This window comes from Zonotrichia leucophrys, chromosome 29 (genome assembly GCF_028769735.1).
Source record: "Zonotrichia leucophrys gambelii isolate GWCS_2022_RI chromosome 29, RI_Zleu_2.0, whole genome shotgun sequence".
Classification (NCBI taxonomy): Eukaryota; Metazoa; Chordata; class Aves; order Passeriformes; family Passerellidae; genus Zonotrichia; species Zonotrichia leucophrys.
The window spans coordinates 3,119,277-3,137,829 of record NC_088198.1 but is presented as its reverse complement, the minus strand read 5'-3'; the positions used below and the strand labels follow the sequence as shown (position 1 = coordinate 3,137,829).

Sequence of the window (18,553 nt, the reverse complement as noted above, 5' to 3'; positions counted from 1 at the left end):
ACTGGCAGAGGGGAAATGCGCCCTGAAGGAGGGTGGGTGTGGGAGAAGAGATGGGCTGGGGAGAGCATCCCGGAGCAGGGAATGCCAGGGCATCCCAGATCATCCCAGGGCATTCAAGGGCATCCTAGGGCATCCCTGGGCACTCCAGGGCATCCCAGAGCATCCCAGGGAATGCCAGGACATCCCAGGGCACTTCAGGACATCCTAGATCATCCCAGAGCATCCCAAGGAATCCCAGGGCATCCCAGGGAATGCCAGGACATTCCAGGGCATCCCAGGGCATCTCAGGACATCCCTGGGCATCCCAGATCATCCCAGGGAATCCCAGGGCTTTCAGGGCATCCCAGCACGCAGGGAGAGGCAGCTCTGGGCAGGGGGCTCAGGGCTGGGGTGGTGCCCTCCCCCTGAGCCCAGAGGGGTCCCCAAAGCCCCGGGCTGACCTCGTGGGCCCCGCCGGGGGCAGCGGGCAGCGCGGCGTGCTCGGCGGGCAGGCTGTCGTTGGGAGAGCTGCAGCCCGACACGGGGGTGCTGCTGCTGCTGGGGGACGAGTCTGGGGGGGACAGACAGTGGGGTGAGGGTACAGCCCCCCCCAGCCCCTCCAAGCTCTGCCCCCCTTCTTTCTGGGGCTGAATCCCCTTCGGAGGGCAGCACTCCATGGTGGGAACCCTCCATGCCAGACCTGGGGCAATTGCAGCCCTGCAGGTCCAGCCTGGGCCCCAAAAGCAGCAGGAGCAGCTGCAGCAGCACCTCCCATCCCACAGCAAAACCTCCAGGTTCCTAAATCCCACACCAGCACCTCCTGGTCCCTCCATCCCACACCAGCACCTCCAGGTCCCTAAATCCCACACCAGCACCTCCTGGTCCCTCCATCCCACACCAGCACCTCCCATCCCACACCAGCACCTCCTGGTCCCTCCATCCCACACCAGCACCTCCCATCCCACACCAGCACCTCCAGGCTCCCCAGTCCCAAACCACCCCAGCCCAGCCCTGGGGAGGACACACCAAGCCCAGGTGTCACCGTCCCCACACAGGGGTGACACAGGAGCTGTCCCAGCTCATGAAGAGCACACACCAAACCCTGGTGTCACTGTCCCCAAGCAGAGTTGACACAGGGGCTGTCCCAGCCCAGCCCAGCCCCCAGGTGCCCCCAGGGCCTCACCGATGGCGTCGGGCGGGCGCCTCTTGAGCGAGGGGGGGGCGCTCTCCTTGCGGGTCAGGGGGTTCTTGCGCCGCTCCAGGCACTTCCTGGGCTTGCACCGAACCTTCAGGTTGGGCTCGGACGCTGTGGGGACAGGGTCAGGGTTGGCCCTGGCTGGGCGGGCTCTGTGGGGCCAGTGCCACCTCCAGATGGCGACATGGGGACAATCCTGGGGGTCTTTAGGGACATGGAGACATCTCCAAGGCCATGAGGGACATGGGGACATTTCCGAGGCCATGAGGGACACAGGGACATTCCTAAGGTCTTTAGGGACATGAAGACATTCCTGAGTCCTTCAGGGACACAGGGACATCCCTGAGGCCTTGAGGGACACGGGGACATCCCTGAGGTCTTTAGGGACACAAGGACGTTCCCAAGGCCTTTGAGGGACACAGGGACATCCCTGAGGCCTTGAGGGACATGGGGACATTCCCGAGGCCTAAAGAGACACAGGGACATTCCTGAGGCCTTGAGGGACACAGGAACAATCTCAAGGCCATGAGGGACACAGAGACATTCCCAAAGCCTAGAGGGACACAGGGACATTCCCAAGGCCATGAGGGACACAGGGACATCCCAAGCCATACCTGTTTTCCGCAGCGGGAAGTGCTCGGGGGTGTCCAGAGAAGTGCTGGGCACGGGGGACAGGAACGTGCTGAGCATGGCAGGGGAGGGACCCTCGGGCTCCAGGGGCTCCAGAGACCTGCGGGGAGAAGCCAGAGCCCCTTCCCAGCTGCTCTGGGGCAGGTTTGGGGCAGGGGCAGCTCCTTTTGGGGCAGCTGCTTTACCTGTAGGGCAGGGCTGCAGTGGGGGCGTTGCTGGTCCTCTCCAGAGCCGCCTGCTGCTTCTTCAGGATGACCTCGGCCAACTTCTGCTTCACCACCGTGCTGGCCACGGCACCTGCACAGTGACCACGGTGACCACAGTGACCACAGGGGGCTCAGAGCCGCTCTGAAGGGTCCCTGTGGGCAGGACCCCGACCCCAGGGCTCGGGGATGGATGGGGACACCGAGGGGCACAGCTGGCTCTGCTCCCATCACAGCTGGCTCTGGCTCTGCTCCCACCCCGTTCCCCATCCATCTGTCCCAGCAGGAATGCTCTGTTCTTACAGCTGGACACTCTATGGATCTGTGCCGGCATTCAGCACCTCCGAGCGCGAGTTAATTAACTGATTAACAATTAATCAGGTGCGATGTGGAGCCCTGCGCGTCCCCAAATCGAGAGCAAGCCCCAGGCGGCTCCTCCAGCGCCGGCACCAGAGGGCGCCGGGAGACCGCGGCTGGGAGGGGCTGAAACCCAAATTGGGGGGCTGCAAACCCAGATTGGGGGGCTGCAAACCCAAATTTGGGGCTGAAACCCAAATTTGGGGCTGCAAACCCAAATTGGGAGGATGCAAACCCAGATTGGGGTCTGAAAACTCAATCTGGGGGGCTGCAAACCCGAACTGCGGGGCTGAAAACCCACCCTAGGGGACTGATAACCCAATCTGGGGGACTGCAAACCCAGCCCAGGGGTCCCAGCGGGGTTGCAGCCCCGCTCTGTGGATGCTCTCCCAGCCCTTTCCCCCAGGGGAAGGCAGAGCTTGGTCTGGCTGAGGGCAGAACCCCCCGAGCCCCCTCCCCTGACCCCTCTTACTCCTCTTGCTCTTGTCCTTGTTGAGGATCTGGCGCAGCTCCTGCTCCTGCTGGCCCGGCTCAGCCTCGTGGTGAGGGGACTCCATGGCCACCTGTGGGACAGGGACATGGAAATGGGACCCCATAAATCCCCCCAGAGCCCTGTGACCCCTCCATGGCCACCTGTGGGACAGGGACATGGAAATGGGACCCCATAAATCCCCCCAGAGCCCTGTGACCCCTCCATGGCCACCTGTGGGACAGGGACATGGAAATGGGACCCCATAAATCCCCCCAGAGCCCTGTGACCCCTCCATGGCCACCTGTGGGACAGGGACATGGAAATGGGACCCCATAAATCCCCCCAGAGCCCTGTGACCCCTCCCTGTCCCCAGGCAGGGGGACACGGGGACAGGGCAGGTCTGGGACAGTCCCTTGTGTCACTCAGGCTCACTGGAACGTGTGAAGCTGTTCCATCACAACAAACCCGACCCGTTTTGGTCTCCAGGGACGCTTCGCTCTCCCTGGGGACATTGTAAAAGTCAAAACCTGTCTGCTCCCACTCGCTGCCTCCTTTCTGGGTGTTTGGGCACGTCTGCCGTGTTGCAACGCGGCAAAAAATAAAAATCTTTGTTGAGTACAAAATGGGGGGAAAAAAATCTATGATAGGAGGGAAATCCCAGCTGATCCATAGAACTGACTCCTGCCCTGAGCCTGGAGAGCCCTGGGGACAGGCAGGGGGGGATCTCAGTGCTGGAAGATGGTCACAAGTCCCTGGATGTGGTCACAGCTCCCTGGGCACAGCTCCCTGGGCATGGTCACAGCTCCCTGGGCACAATCACAGCTCCCTGGGCATGGTCACAACCCTTGGATGTGGTCACAACTCCCTGGACACAATCACAGGTCCCTGGGCATGGTCACTACTCCCTGGGAATGGTCACAACTCCCTGGACGTGGTCACAACTCCCTGAACACAATCACAACTCCCTGGGTACTGTCACAACTCCCTGGACGTGTCCTCCCACCTGCCTCCCTCTGAAGCCTCCCGGAGGAGCCATCCCTGCCAAATCCCACTGGATTCTTGTGCCAGTGAAACCTGGCAGTGAATTCCTGCTCGGGGCAGGAGCTGAGCTCGGTGACACCTCCCAGAAAAGCCAAGTGCCACTACCCCGGCCCCAAATTGGGCATCCTGGTCCCAAACTGGGCATCCCAGTCCCAAATTGGGCATCCCAATCCCAAACTGGGCATCCTGGTCCCAAACTGGGTGCCTGGTCCCAGTTTGGAACTCGGCCTGGAATTGAGACACCTCACCCTCCACCTGCCTCCCCAAGCAGCCTCCCTGCGTCACAGAGCTCCCTGGGCTGGCTGGAAACCCCTCCAGATGTTCCAGCTCAGGGAAAAGCAGGAATTCACCTGGGAATGTTATTTTGGCACTGGGATTTCCAGCTTTTTCCTCTGAATCCCTGCCCAGAGAGGGGAACTAAAAGCCAGCCCTGATTATGACTCTGGGAGCAAAATTCATCCTCCAAGATGCCCAATCCTGCCCCAAACCCTGCCAAGAGCAGGGTGTGTGCCCCCCTTGCCCCATCCCATACCCTGACGTGCTGGTGGGCGAGTTGCTCCACTTGCTGCTGGTGCAGGCTGGCCAGGAAGAGCTGGTGCTGCAGCTGCTGCTGCTTCAGGGCCAGCAGCGCCGTGTCCTGGGGCTTGAGCAGGCGCTGCCCGATGCGCAGGTCCATGGGGACGGCCTGGGGCACCCGCGGCGAGGGGCACGGGCTCACGGCAGCTGCGGGGACACAAAGGGACACGGCTGGGTCAGCGAGCTGCCACGGAGCATCCTCTGCATGCAGAGCCTCCTCCGTCTGCTGGGGAAGGAGGCTTCTGGAAATGGCACGGCTCTGGGGAGGATCCAGGGTGCGGGAGGTGCCTCTCCCTGGTATTGTGGTGGAGAAGGGGTCTGGAGTGAAGATGTTGCTGCAGAACCTCCCTGAGGGGTGAAACTGGTGCGCAGTCGGGACACCAACACAGTGCCAGTTACATCCCCAAAACAGTGCCAGTTACACACCTGAAATTGTCCATTACACCCTCAAAACAGTGTCACTTACACCTCCAAAACAGTGCCAGCTACACATCTGAAATTGTCCATTACACACCCAAAACAGTGCCAGTTACACATCTGAAATTGTCCATTACACACCCAAAACAGTGCCAGTTACACACCTGAAATTGTCTGTTATATCCCCAAACCAGTGCCAGTTACACACTTGAAATTGCCCATTACACACCCAAACCAGTTCCAGTTACACTCCTGAAATTGCCCATTACACACCCAAAACAGTGCCAGTTACACACCTGAAATTGTCCATTACACACCCAAAACAGTGCCAGTTACACACCTGAAATTGTCCATTACACACCCAAAACAGTGCCAGTTACACACCTGAAATTGTCTGTTATATCCCCAAACCAGCGCCAGTTACACTCCTGAAATTGCCCATTACACACCCAAAACAGTGCCAGTTACACACCTGAAATTGCCCATTACACACCCAAACCAGTACCAGTTACACACCTGAAATTGCCGATTATACACCCAAAACAGTGCCAGTTACACTCCTGAAATTGCCCATTACACACCCAAAACAGTGCCAGTTACACTCCTGAAATTGTTCATTACACACCCAAACCAGTTCCAGTTACACCCCAAAACAGTGCCATTTACACACCTGAAAAGGGATTTTGGGGAAAAACGGGTAAGAAGGGATTTTGGGTATGCAGAAAGGGCTGGGAAGGGCTTGGGGCACCTCCGGTGAAGGAGGGGCTGCTCCAGCCACCCCCAGGAGGGAGCAGAGCCCAGGGGAAGCTCTGGGAATCTCTCCCTGCATCATTTGCTTCAGTCCCTACAAAAACAAACAGCGAGGAGGCGGAAGCGGAGCAGGGAGGGATGGATGGGGGCTGCTGGGGGAGAGGGAGCAGCCAGAAAAACAAAACAACAACTCAGCACTCGCCTGGAGCCAGGAAAGGGAAAGCTGGGCTCTGGGCAGGAGCCACTGTGCCAAATAAGGGAATGTGGGCGTGGATACATCCAAAAAAGGAAATGTGGGTGGGGCTAGAGCCCAAATAAGGAAATGTGGGTTGGGCTAAACCCAAATAAGGAAATGGAGGTTGGGCTAAACCCAAATAAGGAATTGTGGGTTGGGCTAAACCCAAATAAGGAAATGTGGGTGGGGCTAAACCCAAACAAGGGAATGTGGGTGTATCTAAACCCAAATAAGGGAATGTGGGTAGGGCTAAACCCAAATAAGGAAATGTGGGTGTAGCTAAACCCAAATAAGGAAATGTGGGTAGGGCTAAACCCAAATAAGGAATTGTGGGTCGGGCTAAACCCAAATAAGGAAATGTGGGTGTAGCTAAACCCAAATAAGGAAATGTGGGTGGGCTAAACCCAAATAAGGAAATGTGGGTGTGGCTGAACCCAAATAAGGAAATGTGGGTTGGGCTAAACCCAAATAAGGAATTTGTGGGTCGGGCTAAACCCAAATAAGGAAATGTGGGTGGGGCTAACCCAAATAAGGAAATGTGGGTGGGCTAAACCCAAATAAGGAAATGTGGGTTGGGCTAAACCCAAATAAGGAAATGTGGGTAGGGCTAAACCCAAATAAGGAAATGTGGGTGTAGCTACACCCAAATAAGGAAATGTGGGTGGGCTAAACCCAAATAAGGAAATGTGGGTTGGGCTAAACCCAAATAAGGAAATGTGGGTGGGCTAAACCCAAATAAGGAAATGTGGGTGTAGCTAAACCCAAATAAGGAAATGTGGGTGGGCTAAACCCAAATAAGGAAATGTGGGTGTAGCTACACCCAAATAAGGAAATGTGGGTGGGCTAAGCCCAAATAAGGAATTGTGGGTGGGGCTAAACGCAAATAAGGAATTGTGGGTTGGGCTAAACCCAAATAAGGCAATGTTGGTGAGGCTAGAGCCCAAATAAGGAAATGTGGGTGTAGCTACACCCAAATAAAGAAATGTGGGTGGGCTAAACCAAATAAGGAAATGTAGGTGTAGCTACACCCAAATAAAGAAATGAGGGTAGGGTTAAACCCAAATAAGGAATTGTGGGTTGGGCTAAACCCAAATAAGGAAATGTGGGTGGGGCTAAACCCAAATAAGGAAATGTGGGTGGGCTAAACCCAAATAAGGAAATGTGGGTGGGCTAAACCCAAATAAGGAAATGTGGGTGGGCTAAACCCAAATAAGGAAATGTGGGTGGGGCTAGAGCCCAAATAAGGAAATGTGGGTGGGCTAAACCCAAATAAGGAAATGTGGGTGAGGCTGGAGCCCAAATAAGGAAATGTGGGTGGGCTAAACCCAAATAAGGAAATGTGGGTGGGCTAAACCCAAATAAGGAAATGTGGGTGGAGCTAAACCCAAATAAGGAAATGTGGGTGGGCTAAACCCAAATAAGGAAATGTGGGTGTAGCTAAACCCAAATAAGGAAATGTGGGTGGGCTAAACCCAAATAAGGAAATGTAGGTGAGGCTAGAGCCCAAATAAGGAAATGTGGGTGGGCTAAACCCAAATAAGGAAATGTGGGTTGGGCTAAACCCAAATAAGGAAATGTGGGTGTGGCTGAACCCAAATAAGGAAATGTGGGTGGGCTAAACCCAAATAAGGAAATGTGGGTAGGGCTAAACCCAAATAAGGAATTGTGGGTTGGGCTAAACCCAAATAAGGAAATGTGGGTAGGGCTAAACCCAAATAAGGAAATGTGGGTGGGCTAAACCCAAATAAGGAAATGTGGGTGTAGCTAAACCCAAATAAGGAAATGTGGGTTGGGCTAAACCCAAATAAGGAAATGTGGGTGGGCTAAACCCAAATAAGGAAATGTGGGTAGGGCTAAACCCAAATAAGGAAATGTGGGTAGGGCTAAACCCAAATAAGGAAATGTGGGTGGGCTAAACCCAAATAAGGAAATGTGGGTAGGGCTAAACCCAAATAAGGAAATGTGGGTGTATCTACACCCAAATAAGGAAATGTGGGTAGGGCTAAACCCAAATAAGGAAATGTGGGTGTAGCTACACCCAAATAAGGAAATGTGGGTGGGCTAAACCCAAATAAGGAAATGTGGGTGTAGCTACACCCAAATAAGGAAATGTGGGTTGGGCTAAACCCAAATAAGGAAATGTGGTAGGGCTAAACCTAAATAAGGAAATGTGGGAAGGGCTAAACCCAAAAAAGGAATTGTGGGTAGGGCTAAACCCAAATAAGGAAATGTGGGTAGGGCTAAACCCAAATAAGGAAATGTGGGTGGGGCTAAACCCAAATAAGGAACTGTGGGTTGGGCTAAACCCAAATAAGGAAATGTGGGTAGGGCTAAACCCAAATAAGGAACTGTGGGTTGGGCTAAACCCAAATAAGGAAATGTGGGTAGGGCTAAACCCAAATAAGGAAATGTGGGTAGGGCTAAACCCAAATAAGGAATTGTGGGTTGGGCTAAACCCAAATAAGGAAATGTGGGTGAGGCTAAACCCAAATAAGGAAATGTGGGTGTAGCTAAACCCAAATAAGGAAATGTGGGTGGGCTAAACCCAAATAAGGAATGTGGGTGGACTAAATCCAAATAAGGAATTGTGGGTGGGGCTAAACGCAAATAAGGAATTGTGGGTTGGGCTAAACCCAAATAAGGCAATGTTGGTGAGGCTAGAGCCCAAATAAGGAAATGTGGGTGGGGCTAAACCCAAATAAGGAAATGTGGGTGAGGCTACACCCAAATAAGGAAATGTGGGTGGGGCTAAATCCCAAATAAGTATTTCACCATGCCCACATCTCATTATTTGGGCTTAACCCCGCCCACATTTCCTTATTTGGGATTTAGCCCCATGTGGGTGTGAGAGCCCTGCACCCTCAGGGATGCCCCACATCCGTCAGGTCAGGACCCTCCTGGCAAAGCCCCTCCTGCCCCAGGAGCTGCTTGTGACCTCCCCATGCAATTTGAGCTCATTTGGGGTTTGCTGCCGGGCCCGGGGCCAGCAGTTACAGCAAACAACCAGAGCCACCAGGACACGTGGCTGTGACTGGGATGCCCAGTTTGGCACTGGGATGCCCAGTTTGGGACTAGGATCACAGTTGGGGACTGGGATGCAAAATTTGGGAATGGGATGCACAATTTGGGGTTGGGATGCACAATTTGGGACTGGGCTGCCCAGTTTGGGACTGGGATGCCCAGTTTGTGACCGGGATGCCCAGTTTGTGACCGGGATGCACAGTTTGGTACTGCAAATCCGCAGGGCCAGGAGCCCATCACACAAACCACCCCTGGGCCAGCAGCTGCAGATCCAGCCCGTGGATCCTCCATGGAAGCAGGGGAGGCCGTGCCACGGAGCCTCCCTGCAGTGCCCGGCCATGAATGAGGGCTCTGTGCTCCAGCCCCGTTAGCAGCACTCCTTACCAGCATTTTCCAGGCTGCCGGCACAGCACGGAGCAGGGAACGCAGCCGAGGGGCCGCGGGCTCAGACAGACACAGAGGGAGGCTGGGGAGCCCCACTTTGCCCTGCAGCACCTCGAGACTCCTGAGGAGCTCTGGGACAAGGAAAATTTGGTGACAGCGAGTTCCCCAGGCTGGGGGTGGCAGTGCAGGGCTGGTGACACTGGGGACACCACCACGCTGCTCCCAGCCAGCCATCCCGGAAAAGACCAAAAAAACCCAGCACAGAAATCTTTGCTTTGGCATTTCCTGATTGTTTTTAAAGAGGCAAATCAGCCCTCAACAGAGCTGGGCTTGCATAAGGGGGAAATAGAGCAAAGAGGCAAACAAAGCTGGGCAGGAAGGTTATTGAGGGGCAAAGCAGTGGCACCCCAGCTCTGCTGTTCTGGGCATCCCTGCCTGTATTCCTGTTTATCCCTGCCTGCATCCCTTTCTATCCCTGCCCTCGTCCCTGTTTATCCCTTCATGTATCCCTATTTATCCCTGCATGTATCCCCACCTGTATCTCTGTTTATCCCCACCTGCATCCCTGTTTATTCCTGCCTGCATCCCAGTCCATCCCTGGCCTCATCCCAGTCTCTCCCTGCCTTCATCCCTGCCTGTATCCCTGTTTATCCTCACCTGTATCCCTATTTATCCCTTCCTCATCCCAGTCTCTCCCTTCCTCACCTGTTCCCTATTTATCTCACCTGTTCCTATTTATCCTCACCTGTATCCCTATTTATTCTCACCTGTATCCCCATTTATCCTCACCTGTATCCCTGTTTATCCTCACCTGTATCCCTGTTTATCCCTGCCCTCGTCCCAGTCTCTCCCTGCCCTCACCCCTGCCTGCCCACAGCTCCCTCTGAGGTGGAGCAGCAGTTAAATCCAGGCTGGTTTTTGTTTTTTTTTCAATAAACCATCTTCCTTTATAAAAGCCTTTCCCATCTTATGCTGATCTGCTGTGAAAGGTTCAGAGTTCAGGCGGGTTGAAGAATGTGGGTGATTAAAAACATTCCTCTCTAATAAAAGGGAAAAGGTCTTCTCCAGAGCCCTGCACAGAGGAGCAGGAATGAGCTGGAGGGAGGGAGCTCAAATTAAAAACACTTAAACAAGAAACCACACCAAAAGGACCGTGTTGAAAGAACACGAAGATCACAAAGGGAGAACTCCAGAAATAGGAAATCCTGGAGCTGGGGTGCCTCCTTTAACCCTGCTGGGCCCTGGGGTGCTGGCTTTGATTAGGGACCAAACCCTGCTCCCCAGAAAGAGAGAAAACCACCAAACCCACCCAGCCCCACTTCTGGGGGGACACTGCCACATCCTCACAATGCCCACGCATCCCTTTGTCCCCTACCTCCATCTCGTGTGTCCCCGAGGGGTTTCCTTGCAGGATCCCACAAAATCACAGCGTTTGGGGCATTTTCCTCTTTCCTCTCCTTAGCACTGAGATCCGGGGGTGGGAGCACCAGGAGTGGGAGTTCCAAGGGTGGGAGTTCCAGGGATGGGGGCTGCAAGGGTGGGGGATCTGAGGGTGGGAGCTCCAAGGAAAGCAGCTCCAAGGAAAGCAGCCCCAGGGAAAGGAGCCCCAGGGAAAGGAGCCCCAGGGATGGGAGCCCCAGGAAAAGCAGCTCAAGGAAAACAGCTCCAAGGAAAGGAGCCCCAGGGAAAGGAGCCCCAGGGAAAGCTGCTCCAAGGAAAGCAGCCCCAGGGATGGGAGCCCCAGGAAAAGCCCTGCACCCCCCCAGCTGTCCCCGCACGCAGAGAGCTCCGGCCACGTCCCGCAGGAGCCATAAGGGAGCAGATGATGCTCGGGGAAGATGTAATGTTTGGAGCAGCCGGGTGCCAAGTTGTGATAACTCTTTCTGGAGTGGGAGTTTCAGGGGCTTTACGCCTCAGCCAGATGTGGGTGGATCCCTCCCCTCCCCACCAGACAGCAAATTCCTGCTCCAAAACGGAGACGAGGCTGATGCTGCTCCAAGAAAAGCCCCCTGAGAGTTTTTCCACCAGGGTAAACCCAAATTTTTCTGCTCCGATTCTTGCAAACTTCCTTTTCTGCAGAAAGTTTCCAGAAAAGAAAATAAAAAAAAATTGAGACAGACGATGATTAAAGTTTGGCAAAGTCACCAGAGCAGCACAGAACCTTTCCCACAACCAAAGGCACGAACCAGGATCCAGCCACACACCCAACCACGCCGTGCACTGGTGAGCAGAGCAGTTATTTAGCACAAAAATGGGAATTTTCCCTGCTGGAGCCCAAAAACGAGCTGCACATCAGGCCTGGGGAGGCAGATCAGGGCGAGATGCTTCCTCTGATTGCTCTCCCTGGTTATTTGCAGCTCGTGACCTTTGAGTCAGACATTTAATAGCCCTCCAAAGAACTGGAACTTTCTCCCCACAAATGTGCACATTTCCTTCTGAAACTCATGGCTCCAGAACCCAAAAACCTCAGGGCTGGTCCAGAGTCCTGGGACAGGGAGGAAACACCTTTGGGCCTGGATGTTCTGCTGGTTTCAACACTCCCTGCTCCAGCCCAAATCCCATTTCTGCTGTTCCCATCCCATCCGAGGGGACCACGCTGCTCCTGCAGCATCCAGGGCAGGATTCCTGGGCCAGGCACAGGGAACCCTTCAGGGCTAAATCAGACACTCCTGGAGCAGAGCCAGGTCTGGGTTCCAAGGCAGGTTTCCCACATGCTCTCAAATCCATCAGCCCTGGAAGGGTTTTGCCTCCAGGGCGAGGGTGGCCAGAGGATCCCAAGGTAACCCCACATCCAGAGTTACCCCAAACCTGAACAGTGGACACAAACTTCACCTCAGGCACTGCCAAAACAACTTCTCTCCTGTTCCTTCCTGCTCCCAGAGGAGCTGGAGGGATTTGGAGCTCACTGGATGCAGGGATGAGCTTTGAAAGCCTTCAGAGCACCCAACCCTAAATGTGCTGAGGTAAAACTCCCCAACAAAAGCTTTTGGGCCTAAATTCGAGACCTCAGGGATATCCAGGTACTAAACCACAGGAAATTCTGGGCACAGGCAGGATGGAGCTGCCTCAGGGGACCCACAAAATGTGGTTTGAGCGTGGGCAGCCCCAGGGAGCAGGGGGATCAAAGGGCTCACTCATCTCCTGCAGCCGCAGCCGGGCCGGGGCAGAGCAGGGCCGGCGAGCGGCTCCATCCCCACCGCAGCCCTGGCACAGCTGGAAACCTCTGGCAGTCATTTCCTGCCCCCTGCCACCCCCACGGGTCACCCAGCCCATCCCGGAGAGCGGAGGAGGGAGAGGAGGGAGAGGTGTCCCCAGGAAACCTCGCAGCCACCGCGGCTTCCTGAGGAGCACCGGGAGCGCCGCGGCCACGGGGCTCTGTGAAGGCAGCCAAGGCGGCCTCAAATCACAGAAACCAAAGAGATTTGGGGAAAATCCTCCTTTTCCAGAAGAGAAACATCCCCCAGAGCGCATCCTGCCCTGCTGGATCCCTCGCCCAGCCCGGCTGGGATCTGCTGGCTCCTCCTGGCTCTGGGGAGCCCCAAACTCCTCTGGGGAGCCCCAAACATCACCCTGGCCTGGAGGGGAGGCAAATCTGCCCCTCCTGATGCCTTTCCCTGCACAAACACCCCATGGGGAGCTGCTGCTCCTCCACACCGCCCAGCTCCTCTCCTTGAGGTGACAACAGCTCCAGCACTGCCTGGAGTGCAGGTAGGGATGGATTGGGATACAGGCAGCAGCTCCAGGCTGGCAAACCCCAGCTCTGGCCGAGCTGGAGCACCCAAAGCCCTCCATCAGCCTCATCTTCCTCTCCAGGCTCCTGGCAAGGGGCACCAGCGCTGCCCAGAGCTCGGCATCGCCTCCTGCCCGCTCTGGGGAGAGGCTCTGGCCCTGCTCCTGCTGGGATGAGCTCCCTGCTCTCCCTGTCCTTGTTCTCCTGCCAGGATGAGCTCCCTGTTCTCCTGGTAGGACAAGCTCCTGGCTCTCCCATCAGGATGAGCTCCCTGTTCCCTGCTCTCCCAACAGGATGAGTGCTCTCTTCTCCTGGCAGGATGAGCTCCCTGCTCTCTGTTCTACCAGCGGGATGAGCTCTCTGTTCTCCTAGCAGGATGAGCTCCCTGTTCCCTGTTCTCCCAGCAGGATGAGCTCTCTGTTCTCCTAGCAGGATGAGCTCCCTGTTCCCTGTTCTCCCAGCAGGATGAGCTCCCTGTTCCTTCTGCGCAGGATGAGCTCTCTGTTCTCCTAGCAGGATGAGCTCCCTGTTCCCTGTTCTCCCAGCAGGATGAGTGCTCTGCTCTCTGGGCAGGATGAGATCCCTGCTCTGCTCTCCTAGCAGGATGAGCTCCCTGTTCTCCCAGCAGGATGAGCTCCCTGTTCCCTGCTGTCTGGGCAAGATGAGCTCCCTGCTCTCTGTTCTCCAATGACCTCTTTCCCAGCAGGATGAGCCTTCCTTGCAAGATACTGCTCTCCTGGTCCCTGTTTTCCCAGCAAGACGAGCTCCCTGCTCTGTTCTCCCAGCAGGATGAGCTCCCTGTCCCTGTTCTCTGGGCAGGATGAGCTCCCTGTTCCCCCTGGCAGGATGAACTCCCTGTTCCCTGTTCTCCCCGCAGGATGAGCTCCCTGTTTTCCTGGTGGGACGAGCTCCCTGCTCTCCTGTTCCCTGCTCTCCGGGCAGGCCGATGCCCGGGACGCAGCCCCACACTCCGGGGACCCGGGCAAGGTGACACCAGCCCGGGAGGATGCCAAGGCAAGCGGAGCAGAGATCAAACGATTGCAGCAGCTCTCTCCTCGCTTACCCAAGCGCTCCCGACCGGTTTGCGAGGAGGGCTCGGCGGCTCCTCCCTGCCCGGGGCACCCACCGGGAGCTGCTCGGGCACCGGCTGAGCCCGGGGCTGCCCACGGCACCCATTCATCCTTTAATTGCTGCTGCAAGAGCCCGGCTTGAGTCACAGCCCCCCGGGGAAGGCTCAGCGCGGCCCCGTGCTTGATCTGGAAGCGCTGAGACAAAAAAATAAAGCTGCAATCACTCAATCCCCACTCCCGGCAAGTGGCTACTCAAGGCGACCTGCCCGTTAATTAGAGCCGCAGGAAGGAAATCCCTTTGGCAAACGCTGGATGAAGTCCAGGGCTGGGTTGGAGGGCAGAAAAGGAAATTTAAGAAGAAAACCTGAGGCTCGGGAGAGGCAGGAGGAGCTGAGAGAAGCACGGGCACAAAGGGAAAGAGGCACAAACTCAATTCCCTGAGCAATCCTTGGGCTCCAAACCTGCCCCGTGCTGACCCTTGGGCGCCGGAGGAGCCACCGAGGAGCTCCCCAGGGCAGACCTGGGGCCCAGCCTGAGTTATTTCTGTCGCAGGGAGGAAGCCACAGCGTTTTCAGTTTCCTGCACAAACACTCTTGGGGTGCCCTTCCCCACGGGCCCAGCGGGCGCTGCCTCCCCTCCTTGGCTGGGAGGGAAAGCTCAGGGTTGGCATCAGCGAGGCTGGGAAAGGTGCAGGTGGAGGGTGAAACCCACCTGGATCTGAGGGGACACACCCTGGGGACAGCAGGGACAGGGGACAGCCACCCTGTGACAAACCTGGCTCGGTGCTGGGGCTTGCAGGCAGCTCTGGGGAGATGCTGGGAATTCCATCCGGGATGGAGAAGCTACAGGCAAGAAGCAGGCAGGATTTCTGGTGGGAGGAAACGCCAGGAGCACCTGGAGCCCCAAAGAGAAGCCTCGGAGGAGGCCAGCAGGACTGAGGGTGCAGGTGGGTGTGTGAGAGCTCCACACTCATGGAGCAACACTGCCCTGGGGCTTTAACCCAGAAAGAGGAGCTGCTGCTGCTGCTGAACCGTCCAGAAATGGGGGAAAAGCAAAAAGAACCAGCAGAGAAACTCCCAGTGAGCCCAGCACAGCAGCAACGACTTGGACACCAAGGAATCAGCGCTCATGGGGGGAATTGAGCCCTCAAACCTCTCGGGATCAGAGCTGGCGTCAGCCCAGCAGAACCCAAACACATCCAGGCCTTTAAAGCCCACCTGGCATCCAAACAAGCGGGCACACACCTGACCCCAGCCCACAGACCCTGCTCCGGGCAGGAGATGCTCCAGGTGCCCCTCACACCAACTTGGCTGTTCCTGCCTGGCACACCCACGGATGGCATCGTGTCCCTGCAGCCCCTCAGGGTCCCTGTGGCCCACCTGGCACCCAAACAAGCGGGCACACACCTGGACCCAGCCCATGGACCCCAATCTGGGCAGGTGCCCCTCACACCAACCCGGCTGCTCCAGCCCCTCCACCTGCCTGGCACACTCACCCACGGATGGCATCGTGTCCCTGCAGCCCCTCGGGGTCCCCGTGGCCACCAGGACCATGGGAGGAGCAGCCCCAGCCCCGGGAGCTCCCGGGTGCCCGGTGCGGGCGGTCCCGGGCGCGGCCGCCACCACTCCCTGCAGTTCTCACGGGCAGATCCAGACCGAGCCTTGGCAGAGCCCTGGCTGGCAGCCGGCCTCATCAGGCTCATTAAGTGCAATTAAGGCACGGCGGGCATCCCTTCCCCCACGCCCCTCTGGGGGATATTTTGCTTTTAGACAAAATAAACAGGGAGGTTTTGCGTGGGCTCGGGCAGGTGCCAGCGGCGGGCAGCAGCAGCAGCAGCAGCAGGTGGAAATGCTGAGGTCTCTTGGGGGAAGCCACGGTGAATATCAGCACCCAGCCCCAATTGCTGCCCTCCTCCTGCTCCCAGGGGTGCCCATTCCAGCCCCCCTGGCCTGGAGGGGAGCACCGGACCCTCTCCCCTTTGCAAACAGGAACACGGAATGGGATAAAGGAATGGGATAATCTAAGGAAGCTGCTCCTCTACTCTCACTGGTATTTTAAAACCACAGGGAAAAGCTTCCACGCCAACCTGAAGTGGGATTTCATTGCAGCAGCTCCTCCAGCATCACTTGGAAGCTGGTTATGGAACTGCTGCTCCTCCAGAGCCCCAAACCTGGGAGAAGGGAGAGCATGGAGTGTCCAATCCCCTCCTCCTTCATCACCATCCCTCCTCCTCTGGGGACCCCAAAAGGGCCAGGACACACACACTGAGGAGGTTTAAACCACACAGAACATCACCCCAGCCCCAGAACATCACCCCAAGGCCCAAGGTCCCCCATGAGGCCGCAGCCCATCCGAGATTTTCCCTCAATGCCACCAAGGTGTTGCTCCATCACCCTAGCAGTGCCAGACACCTCCTGTCAACAGCAAAATCCGCGAGCTCCTGGCGTTCCTGGCAGGTCACAGGGGCTGGCCCTGACCCTGGGTTTGTCACAAAGCTCAGGGATAGGGTAGGGAGGGAGTCCCAGGGACCAAGATGCTGCCTGGGGAGGGTAAATCAGCCCCGCTCCATCCCATCCCCTCTGGGACAAGGGAAAAAGCCAAAAGGGATCCTTAAAGCTTTCTGCTCCCCCATGGAAAAATCAGCTGGAGCTGTCCCAGGGCGGACTGGATGCCAGCACATGCGAGAGCTGGGTTTGGACTCCTGGGGCTGTCCCAGGGTACCCAGGCCAGGCAGGGACGGGCATTTCCCAGCCTGGCTCCTGCAGGAAGCACCAACAGCCCCAGGAAAGGCTCTGCCACCCCAACAAACCCCAGAGATCCGTCACAGCCACCTCTGAGGCAGGGCCATGCCCCCACAGAGAGCTTTGCTTCAGATATTTGGGGTTTACTGCTGCTAGAGGGATTTAGCCAGAACAAATTAAGATCATTTCCCGTCTTAATTAATTCTACTTTCACTTCCTGGCACATTGGAGCTGCAGTGAGGAGCCTCAGCTCTGTCCCACCACCGTGCAAAAACCCAGGAGGGGCTTTGCAGCATTCTTGTCACCATCTGAGCCCTTTCCACACTGAAAACACCCCCAAAACCCAGAACCCCCTCTCATGGCCGTAATTCTCCACCACAGAACAGGATGAGACCTTCCCCTCCCTCCTCAGCCAGAGGAGCTTCGAGGAGCAGCAATTGAGCTTCTTGCACAACAAATCCCCTGCTCTCCCTGCCCGCCCCACATCCCTCTGAGGCACAGAGGAAGCAGGCTGGAGACATCCTTCCTGCGCTGGGGACAATGCGATGGAAATAGCCCGGGAGCGGCCGCGGGAGCCGCGCAGGGCCCGGCTTCTTCCGCCCATTGTCCGGCCAGGAGCGGCCCGGGCAGCTGCAGCGCCCCAGAGAGAGCCAGAACCCCCAAAGGAACACAGAACCCCCAAACCCAAACTGCCCCATCCACCTTCACCCAGCCCGGGCAGCTGCAGCGCCCCAGAGCAGAGCCAGAACCCCCAAAGGAGCCCCCCAAAGGAACCCAGAACCCCCAAAACTGCCCCAGCCACCTTCACCCAGCCCGGGCAGCTGCAGCACCCCAGAGAGGCCAGAACCCCCAAAAGGAACCCAGAACCCCCAAAACTGCCCCATCCACCTTCACCCAGCCCGGGCAGCTGCAGCGCCCCCAGAGCACAGCCAGAACCCCCAAAGGAACCCAGAACCCCCAAACCCAAACTGCCCTGTCCACCTTCACCCAGCCCGGGCAGCTGCAGCGCCCCCAGAGCAGAGCCAGAACCCCCAAAGGAACCCAGAACCCCCAAACCCAAACTGCCCCATCCACCTTCACCCAGCCCAGGCAGCTGCAGCGCCCCAGAGAGAGCCAGAACCCCCAAAGGAGCCCCCCAAAGGAACCCAGAACCCCCAAACCCAAACTGCCCCATCCACCTTCACCCAGCCTGGGCAGCTGCAGCGCCCCCAGAGCACAGCCAGAACCCCCAAAGGAACACAGAACCCCCAAACCCAAACTGCCCCATCCACCTTCACCCAGCCCGGGCAGCTGCAGCCCCCCAGAGAGAGCCAGAACCCCCAAAGGAGCCCCTTAAAGGAAACCAGAAACCCCAAACCCAAACTGCCCCATCCACCTTCACCCAGCCCGGGCAGCTGCAGTGCCCCCAGAGAAGAGCCAGAACCCCCAAAGGAGCCCCCAAAGGAACCCAGAACCCTGAAACCCAAATTGCCCCATCCACCTTCACCCAGGACCCCGCACAAAGCGGGCATTTGGGATTTCAGTGCGAAATCCGCCGTGGTCACTGCTCGGCCCCAGCGACTTCACAGCAGCACAAAGCCCACCCCAAAAGCCTGGCAGCGTTCTCCGCTGCAGGGAGAAAACCCAAAGACCCAAATGGCAGAGGATGCTTTCTCCAGAGCCAGCCCTGAGGGTGAAACGAAGCCCCCGGGGAGCGGGTTCCGCCCTAAATCCCAATTTTCTCCTCCAGATGGGAGGTGCACGAGTTCAGCT

At 57.0% G+C, this 18,553-nt stretch overlaps 1 protein-coding gene across 1 annotated transcript in view; it reads right to left on the bottom strand.

Annotated features, from left to right (window-relative positions):
• Nucleotides 1–18,553, bottom strand: part of HDAC7 (histone deacetylase 7) — a 40,854-nt gene that overhangs the window by 12,874 nt on the left and 9,427 nt on the right. The window contains exons 2-7 of the mRNA XM_064734985.1: nucleotides 4,410–4,600; nucleotides 2,837–2,927; nucleotides 1,990–2,101; nucleotides 1,789–1,904; nucleotides 1,163–1,285; nucleotides 441–550 (exon numbers count right to left, since the gene is read on the bottom strand). Coding sequence (XP_064591055.1) covers nucleotides 441–550; nucleotides 1,163–1,285; nucleotides 1,789–1,904; nucleotides 1,990–2,101; nucleotides 2,837–2,927; nucleotides 4,410–4,600 — 743 coding nt within the window. The remainder of the gene's footprint in view (nucleotides 1–440; nucleotides 551–1,162; nucleotides 1,286–1,788; nucleotides 1,905–1,989; nucleotides 2,102–2,836; nucleotides 2,928–4,409; nucleotides 4,601–18,553) is intronic.